This window comes from Chrysemys picta, unplaced genomic scaffold, assembly GCF_011386835.1.
Source record: "Chrysemys picta bellii isolate R12L10 unplaced genomic scaffold, ASM1138683v2 scaf2156, whole genome shotgun sequence".
Classification (NCBI taxonomy): domain Eukaryota; kingdom Metazoa; phylum Chordata; order Testudines; family Emydidae; genus Chrysemys; species Chrysemys picta.
The window spans coordinates 1-9,765 of NW_027054860.1; the positions used below are offsets into that span (position 1 = coordinate 1).

General features: G+C 40.9%; 1 protein-coding gene across 1 annotated transcript; it reads left to right on the plus strand.

Annotated features, from left to right (window-relative positions):
* Positions 1-183: 183 nt before the first annotated feature.
* Positions 184-9,634, plus strand: LOC122174291 (nucleoporin SEH1-like). The gene is made up of 6 exons (XM_065580242.1): positions 184-324; positions 768-818; positions 2,941-3,087; positions 5,695-5,906; positions 8,071-8,169; positions 9,459-9,634. The coding sequence occupies exons 1-6, from the start codon at positions 217-219 to the stop codon at positions 9,601-9,603; spliced, it is 762 nt and encodes a 253-aa protein (XP_065436314.1). The 5' UTR covers positions 184-216; the 3' UTR covers positions 9,604-9,634.
* Positions 9,635-9,765: the final 131 nt, after the last annotated feature.

A 9,765-nucleotide genomic window follows, 5' to 3' on the forward strand; every position in this document is an offset into this window, starting at 1 on the left:
TCATATCCTGTTTACTAGACCACAGTGGCCCACAAAGGGGGAGGGGTCGTCAGTTGCATCAAATTTTAATCTTAAAAGTATTTTATTAAAAATTGTTGGGTTGGATGTATATATACTGAAATAATATTTAATTGTTTAAAAACATCACTACATAAGAGTTGAAAAATTATTCACATCAACAATGTTAAGCTACAACTTTCAGCCACCGTATTGGGAATGCTGAGTTTTTACCATTTTAACGTTTTGTTTCCAGTTATACAGTTATCTTTCTGCTTGGACACAGTGGAACATTCTGGATTTTTCTTTGAACAAAGTAGCCTTACAGTAATAACCTTTATAATATAATTTACACACGTGTAGGCAGTCATAATTTCACAGCTTAGTTATTATAGGCTTTTACCTTGAGTGTAACAGGGTGTGAAACTAAGATTTTTTTGAATTCTCATGCTATTCTCAGATTAAGATGAAGTGAGCAGGATGTGTCCCTTTATTAATAAATTTTTTTATACAAAAATAAATAAGGCTCCTGTTTTTCAAATGGCTTGCATGAGTTGACCTTACAACCTAGTCCTGAAACTGCCTCCATGTAGATGCATGTATGTAGGAAGGGGCAGGGTTTTCAGGGGGAAAAGGTTACTACATGGTATATGTGGATTGCGCCTCTGTGTGCAAGGATTGTATTGTAAGTTTTGCTTACCTTCCATTTCTTGCAGGAAGAAAAGGCTTATATCAACAAAGTATATGATTGCATTTTGGTTTCTTAATAGGTTTGGGACAAAAGTGAAAATGGGGATTGGCATTGTACTGCCAGCTGGAAGGTAAGCATTATTATTTTAGTATAACTATCAATGGTTATGCCAGGGACTCCCCAGTATTTTGTCAGTAAATAATCTTACTGAAGTATTTGCTGGCTCATATAGTTTTGTACAGTAGAAATTCCCGGATTATCATGTTGCTAATTTGCAAATCCAATTATTCTCATTTTAAAAAGTCCATCAGTCTCACCCCATTTCTCAAAGTTTAAAGAGCAGAGGCTGTAGTGATTTTTTTTTTTTACTATAGACTTCATTATATTTACAGATATGTTTAGTAAATGTACAGTAACTTCAGTAGCCAGAACAGACAAAATACAATAGAGAGTTTTGGTTATTGTTGCTCAGACTTTGCAGTGTATCACTGGGATTATTTTCCAGTCCAGGGGTGGGCAAACTACGGCCCGGATCCAGGCCATCAGGGCTTTGGATCCAGCCTGCAGGATTGCCAACCCTTTGGCGCAGCAGGGCTAAGGCAGGCTCCCTGCCTGCCCTGGCCCCATGCCGCACCTGGAAGCATACGGCACCATGTCTCTGTGGCCCTTGCGGGGGCAGAGGGCTCTGCCCTTGCAGGTCCCATTGGCTGGGAACGGGGAACCATGGCCAATGGGAGCTTTGGGGGAAGTACTCGCAGGCGAGGGCGTGTGGCGCCCTCTGTCCCCCTACCAGGGGCCGCAGAGGCGTGGTGCCGGCCGCTTCCGGGAGCGGCGCGGGGCCAGGGCAGGCAAGGAGCCTGCCTTAGCCCCATTGTGCGCCACTGCCATCCCGGAGCCGCTCAAGGTAAGCAGCGCCGGGCCAGAGCCCGCACCCCGAACCCCTCCTGCACCCTGCACCACAACCCCCTCCTGCACCCCAACCTGCTGCCCTAAAGACTTTTTGCTAGATGTTGAAATTATGGCGTCAAGGAACATACACAACTTTTCTTGCCAAAATTTATATATTCATCACAGCTCATGCTTACTGAGGCATGTATTGACATTGGAATTTATTGGTGCTATGCTCTTTTAATATTCTACCAAAGCTTATTATGGTGGAACTGGTATTTACTGTATCTAGCCTTTATAATAACTTTCTATCATTGCTTCAAACTATTTTATTGGTTGTGTAAATTAACTTAATTTTTACTGAGCCCCACCCCTCTGCCGTACCCTGCACACCTCCTGCATCCCAGCCCCCTGCCCTGAGCCCCTTCCTGCACCCCACACTCCCTCCCACACCCCAACCCCAGCCCTGCATGCAATTTCCCCACCCAAATGTGGCTCTCAGGCCAGAAAGTTTGCCCACCCCTGTTCTAGTCTCATTATGGGACATGAAAATGGCAAAAAGTCATTTTAATCAACTGTATAGGTAGAGAGCCCTGTGGAGATACAAAATTTGTATCCGCGTTGGATCTGCAAAAATGGTCCGTGGGTATCTGCAGATGTAAAGCAGATCTCCATGGATTTGGAGGGGTCTAGTATTAGGACATGACTTCTCAGAAAAAGTTATGGAAAAGAGCTTCTCAATGAGGCCAATCGGCATAGTTACCCAAGAGAACTGTGGTGGTCAATTTTTGAGTTGTTTTGCAGTTTGTATAACTGGAGTCCTTTTCCTCTAGGAAAAGAAGTAGGCAGACAGAGAGACTTGAAAAAGGAGCAGCAGGCAGGAAAGAAAATCAACTGTGTTCCGTATGGACTTTGGAGAAGTGCCCATGAAGCCAGAGATGATGGCAGCAGCATATGGCAGTTTAAAATATAGCTTTCATTTCTATGTCAATACACATTCTTTAGCTTCTTAACCACTTCTCCAAATTTAGGAGTGTAGTAGTAATGTCTAAACTTGAGAAATAAACCCATATACTTTATTGGTTAACTTGTAGTTGATCTTTCCAGTGACTATGGAATTTTGAACATGGTTTTCAATAAGTAATATAGCTGATGTAGAATTTGGAGCCTTATCAGTGAGGATTCATTTGAAATAAGTACTTTAAAAGCCTTTTAGATTTGTTACTTTTTTGCTTTTACAGCTTTAATTCCTTACCTCCCTAGAAAACTTGATACTACTTAAAAATAAGATATTAACTTGAAATTTCCCATGATTCCAAGTGAAATACGCATACTTCAGACTGCAATGTTTTTTTATTTCCCAGACACACAGTGGGTCCGTATGGCGTGTGACATGGGCTCATCCTGAGTTTGGACAGGTCCTGGCTTCCTGTTCTTTTGACAGAACTGCTGTAGTATGGGAAGAAATAGTGGGAGAGTCGAATGATAAACTTCGAGGGCAGAGTCACTGGGTGAGACTTGAAATATTATTGTTAGTTTTGACACACACTTTAATTCTCCTATACTTTATGCCTCATCTATTGATTGTTCAGTATTAAGGACCACAGATTTCAGCTGCTAAAACTCCAGAATTAAATAGACGACCAGGGTGGATTTGATTTCAGTCACTATTCAGGAAGACTTGATTTAATCATGGATTTCTGCATAAAAGTGCATTCTTGCTGGTTGTTATAACCTTAATACATATTCTTCACAACTCAGAGAGAGATGAGACCCAAACTGGGTCTCTTTTACGGCCTGCTGCCATTATAGGTTTTCCCTTCTAGTGATAGAATGGTATGGTAGATCTCAAATCAATGAAGGCTACGCTCAGAAAGCCTCAAAACTTCTGGAATATGCTGCTCAAACAGTTTCACTGCTGTTTCTACTGCCTGTCCCTCCCTTCTCACATTTATCTCCAGACTTCTCCTTGTCCAGATGTATTCCGCCCCTAACAATCTTCTGTTCATTTAACTTTTTGAAACTTTGCACTTTTAGAGAGAGGTAAGGGACTGACTTTGTGTACACAAATTTGCAGAGGGACAATAGGGTTGAGGTCTGTTATTTCTCCTATCTAATCTGTCTATATAATCTATCTACATTTTTGCTGTTAGCAAGCATGTTATCTCTGGAGACACAAATCCACAGTTTGAGAACTGCCAAACTAAGCATCTCTGATGGTATTTTGTAGACTGAGCACTCAGTCCCATTGGGTAGATAGAAAGATTAACCTAAATAATGTATACAGAAGTCCCTGGGACCCCATAATATTGGGTCCCTAATCCATGAACTACTGGAACTCATTTACAAAACTTTTCTTAAACATTGCATGAATATATTGTCTCATACTATAGAATTAGAATTTATAATCCCTATTCCATGATAAGATATCTTTGAGCTATAATGTATTTTAATTAAAACTATCTTTAGATAGGTTTTTTCCTCAAAAAGCATTTTATCAAAAAAATCCTATTTAAATTAAAAAAAAAAAATCTTTTTTTTTTTTTTTTAAATAATTGATTTTTATCCACCCTGTAGAGGACTGAACTTGGCTAAATTAGAAATTGTTCCAAACTGCAAGTATGGTAACTTGGTGAGAGTTCTCTTTTCTTCAACCCATTTTCTGTTCCCAAATAGAGCTAGAGAGAGTGTCCTTTTCCATGAAGCTTTTCTGTTACTATAAAATAATAGTCATTTATTTGACAATTGCCCTTGTTAATTTAGGATTGTGCTTTGTCTAAGCTCGTTTTAAATGACTGGCATGGTTTTCAGCATGCAACCTGACAAATAGATGTCACTATTAAGAAGTGTTTCCTAACATCAAGCTAACCTGTTGCCTTTTCTCAACTTCATTATAGAGTGATGAGTGTACCTCTAAATTTGCAGCCTTTTTATATTATACATTTTACTTTGGTATTCCCTCTCTCTGTTCAAAAAATATTCACTGAGGAAAAATTTTTTACCTCAAAATTCTAATCTTCTATGTTGCACATTAGACCCTTCCTATGCAGCAGAAATCCCAGAATTATGTACGATTGCTCCCACCTACCCCCACACTCAGTGCAGCATGTAACAATAAGTATGGTATCCTTTATTTTGATATTCAGCTCATTTTAGGCTGTTACCAAATTTAACGTGCAAAGATTTTGGTATTCAAAATGTATAATTACCCTAAATATCATGGGTGGGTGAAAAGTTAAAGGTTTGACTTCTGCGCAGGGGATATTTACGGCTTTTGGCACCTCAAAACAGGTGTGGAAGCTGATTTTGGTGGTTTTTTTAAGTGCACAGGCAACATGCTTTGATACAGGTGAGGAAATGTACCTCTGTGTGCATGCACAAATGTATCTCTGTGTGCACGTTCGCTCTTTCACTTTTTTGGCTAGAGGGATGATTACCCTAAATAGGGGGGAAGAGATTGAAATTTCTCATCCCTATAAATCTTAACAAATTGTCTGGCCCCTGTAGCTACCCAAAACTATCACCAAGAGCAAAGAAGTATATTATCTTGATGTTCCTTCTAAAATGATCAACAGTGAAATAGTTAACAATATTGATATTTGAAAACATCATCATTAGGCCTCACAGTCAGCATCTCCATTTATATGAACAGAGTATTTCACATCTCCCGGACATATAGTTTCAAGTTGGCTGAAAATTCAGGCAGATATACTTGTCAGTGCACATTTGTTCCACATTTTCAAGATTGTTTCCAAACTTAGAGCTTGATGCTATTCACTGGCCTACATACATTGTTTGTGCACTGATTTAATTATTTGGTTAGAAACTGGTTTTGGTAAACTTACCTAATCAAGCTATATCAATATTAACACTTTTATATGGATATAATTGTGCCCACAATAGATTGGACTAATTGAACTGTATATGGTTCTTAACCAGTATAGTTACACTGGTGCTGAAAGTGTCTGTAGGCAAGCCCTTAGGGATTTTTAAGAACTCTAGACCTTGGAGCACTAGTACATGACAATTTATATGGCCACACAACTGCATCATAAACTGGTAACTAAATAATTGATGGAAGCGTTTTTTTCTTCAATGATTACTGCATTTACTTTCAGGTAAAAAGGACCACTCTGGTAGACAGTAGGACATCTGTTACAGATGTGAAGTTTGCTCCCAAGCATATGGGTCTTATGTTAGCAACCTGTTCGGCAGATGGAGTAGTGAGGATATACGAAGCTCCTGATGTTATGAATCTCAGTCAGTGGTCACTGCAGCATGAAATCTCATGTAAGCTAAGCTGCAGTTGCATTTCTTGGAATCCATCAAGGTAAGTTATAAAGCATCATTTAGACAGGTTTAAAGAATGAATGGAAGAAAAGTCCAAAGATTAGTTTGTCTAAAACTTATTAATGCAGTAAAAATCCAAAAGATTTTGTCAGGTCTAGAAGAAAACTTTACTAAAGACTTTGACCTAGTTTGGTTGGATCAAATTATAAGTGAGAGTTTGAGAATGAATGATAATTGTGGGGGAGTAGTGACGTCTACATTAAGTTTGCCTAACTTTGTTATAAAGGATTCTTGAGACCTTTCTTTGAGAAGCTCTCCTCTGTTGTTTTCAGCAAGCCTTTGATATTTAACAGGAGGAATCTCTTTGGGCTACAGAAGTTTCTTTTCTTTGTTTCATGAAACAGCATTCAAATTTGCCTGAGAGATAGTGTTAAATATTGCCATTTCCTTTCTGTCATTTGTATTCAGGAAAATGTTACAAGACTGCCCAAGTCACTGAACATTGAGGCCAGGTTAGGGTGACCAGACAGCAAATGTGTAAAATCAGGACAGGGGTGGGGGGTAATAGGAGCCTGTATAAGAAAAAGACCCAAAAATCAGGACTGTCCCTATAAAATCGGGACATCTGGTCACCCTAGGCCAGGTTGATGCCACTGTTAAAGCAGTAACACATGCTGAACAGGGAATACCCAGTGACCTGTCAAAGTGGCCTTTGGGGAAGGAGAGGGGACTTAAAAGAGAGGTGGTCTGGGCTCACTCGTAAACCCTACAGGCCTCCATGGGGCAAGTGCTCCTCCATCCCTTGGGGAGGGATGGAGTGAGAGACAGGATGGTCCCTACCAGGCTACCCCTAGATCCAGTGCATGACACCAGTCTCCTCTCTGGTGGGGAAACACTTGGGACAAGAGTTCCCCTAATACCAGGGATTGGGGTAGGAGGAACCAGACAGGGGTACACTTCCTCGGATTTTTCACCTCTAGACCTGGTAACTCACCCCTTCTTTTGGGAAAATAGCCTTCTTCTGGAGCCAGCTAATATGTTTAGCTGTGTAGCTCACATAGTAGTAATCTGTGCTTCAGCACTGATGGTTCAGGTTCAGACACTCCTGATTCATTATGTGAGGTGGAAGTTGTTAAAGTTACACACAGTTTATTTTATCTTTTACTTTACTTAAAAACAAATTCAAAACCCTAAGAAATTACACATCAAATTAATAGTTAAAAATGTTATTTAGGTTGCAAAGACAAACACTTGCAAGTTAGGAAATTCCCAATTTATGATTACAACTCCAATTCTATCTCCATGTGTGTATGCATTAAATCAAAGATGCGCAAACTACGGCCCACGGGCCACATCCGTCCTGCGGGACCGTCCTGCCTGGCCATTGAGCTCCCGGCCGGGGAGGCTAGCCCCCAGTCCCTCCCCTGCAGCCATGCTGCCGCGCAGGCAGCACTCTGGGTGGTGGGACTGCAAGCTCCTGCAGGGCAGCGCAGCAGCATGTCTGGCTCCGGCTGAGCGGCGCGGCTGCCAGACATGCTGGTCTGAGTGGCATGGTAAGGGGGCCAGGGGATTGGGTAAGGGGCAGGGTGTCCCGGGGGGCAGTCAGGGGACAGGGAGCGGGGGGGGGGGGTTGGATGGGGCAGAGGTTCTGGGGGGAAGGAGGCGGGTGGTCAGGGGATGGGGAACAGGGGCGGGTTGGATAAGTGTGGGAGTCCCGGGGGGGGCGTGTCGGGGGCGGGGGTGTGAATAGGGGATGGGGCAGTCAGGGGACACGGAGCGGGGGGGGTGGGGTGGATGGGGTGGGGTGGGGTCCCAGGGGAGCAGTTAGGGTCGGGGGGTCCCAGGAGGGGGCTGTCAGGGGACAAGGAGTGGGGGGTGGTTCTGAGGGGGGCAGTCAGGGGATGGGATGTGGTCCTTGGGCCAAAAAGTTTGCCCACTGCTGCATTAAATGATAGTCTTCAGTTACATGCTGCTTTTTCCACTGGGCCCTAGTCTCATTCACTGAGGAGGATGGTCATTCTAGAGGGCAGAATTATGGTTGCACAGCCAGCTGAAAATCTGCCATTTCTTAACTTTTGAGTGCTTGACTTTGCAATCTAATTAACATTTTTAATTTTTTTAATCTGTAATACTTAAACTATTTTAACTTGTATTATGCATGATAGCAATTTGTAAATGTAATGGCACTTATTTTTCACTTGTAGCTCTCGAGCTCATTCTCCGATGATAGCTGTAGGAAGTGATGACAACAGTCCAAATATACTGGCTAAGGTTCAAATTTATGAATACAATGAAAACACCAGGTAAACTAAGGAATAAACCAGTACAGTAGAATTTCAGAGTTATGAATACCAGAGTTACGGACTGACCAGTCAACCACACATGTTGTTTGGAACCAGAGGTACACAATCAGGCAGCAGTAGAAACCAAAAAAAAAAAAAGCAAATACAGTACTGTTAAATGTAAACTACAAATAAAATGGAAAGCATTTTTCTTCTGCATAGTAAAGTTTCAAAGCTGTATTAAATTAATGTTCAGTTGTAAACTTTTGAAAGAATGACCATAACGCTTTGTTCAGAGTTACAACACAGTTATGAACAGCCTCCATTCCCGAGGTGTTCGTAACCTGAGATTGTACTGTATAATCTTTATAATGGGTTTAGAATGGCTATTTGCTGGTTTATAACAACATAGTGATTAAATAATTCTCACTATTGTGTATAGATAGAAGTACAAAATATACTTTTGAGTAATAAAACATGTAAATTGTGAGAAGTTTGAAATGATGTTTGAAATACTGCCTCATTGTAGTTGCTGCATATATTCCTGTATCATGGAATGGGTAGAAGGAGAAGGATCTCAGAATGTTGGCTGATGTTGCACATCATGGTCATGGACCATGGCTAGTGCTGCCATTCCGAACACAAAAACCCCATGAGTGTCACTAGGATTTTCATGCAGAGATCTGAGGCCCCAGTCCTGCAAAGATTTACTTAAGGTGCTTAAAGTTAAGCAGATACATAACTCTTAGCAGGATTGGGATACAGTTGATGGTAGAAAATCCTGTGAATCATCAGCATTCTTTGAAAGCTATTAAGAAAGCATTAGATTTGTTAAATTAGTCACTCCAGTAAGAAAATGCACAGATGTGCATGTGAAACCTTAATTTTATGATAAACTATTTGATTATGAGATCACACATTAGAATCCTGCCTCATTCAGTGTGCCTGTTGAATAGTGCACGAGGCAGGAGAATCCTGAGGATTCATACCTCATTCTGGGCCAGATTCTGTCTGCAGTGACAGTTGAGCAAATCTAATATCACTTACTCTGATAAAGCAGAATTTGGCCCTAGTACAAAAGATGCTCGTTATATAGCGAATGAGGCAGACAGAAGCCAGTCGTTGAACACAGATTACACAAATTAAAAGAAATTAATTTGTAACTATAACATTAATGATTCTTATTTTTAATTTATATTTGATTGCTGGACCCTTCTCTGTACAGTAATTCCGTCTGTCTACTCCATGTTTGCATTAGTGGCTATGTTGTCAGCACTCATCAAATGAATAACCTGTCTGTTGCTCCTCAGGAAGTATGCAAAAGCAGAAACTCTTATGACAGTCACTGATCCTGTACATGATATTGCATTTGCTCCGAATCTGGGAAGATCCTTCCATATTTTAGCTGTAGCTACCAAAGATGTACGAATTTTCACACTGAAACCTGTAAGGTGAGCTTTTGAACCAGATTTCTTAACAAGAAAGCATATAGTTGTGTAGTCTTATGCTAATATGCTCAGGAGATAAAACAAAACATTATCAGTACTTAATACTTAAGCCTATCCAGAAAGAGTTGCTCTTAGCAGTCTATTAAAGGCAACCAATGAACTAGCACAA

Excerpts from the sequence above, each read along its gene's own strand:
- LOC122174291 (XM_065580242.1), top strand. The coding sequence starts at position 217 with ATGCTGAGTTTTTACCATTTTAACGTTTTGTTTCCAGTTATACAGTTA. Across the intron at positions 3,088-5,694 it reads TTCGAGGGCAGAGTCACTGG|GTAAAAAGGACCACTCTGGT; the intron begins GTGAGACTTGAA and ends ATTTACTTTCAG. Across the intron at positions 8,170-9,458 it reads GAATACAATGAAAACACCAG|GAAGTATGCAAAAGCAGAAA; the intron begins GTAAACTAAGGA and ends GTTGCTCCTCAG.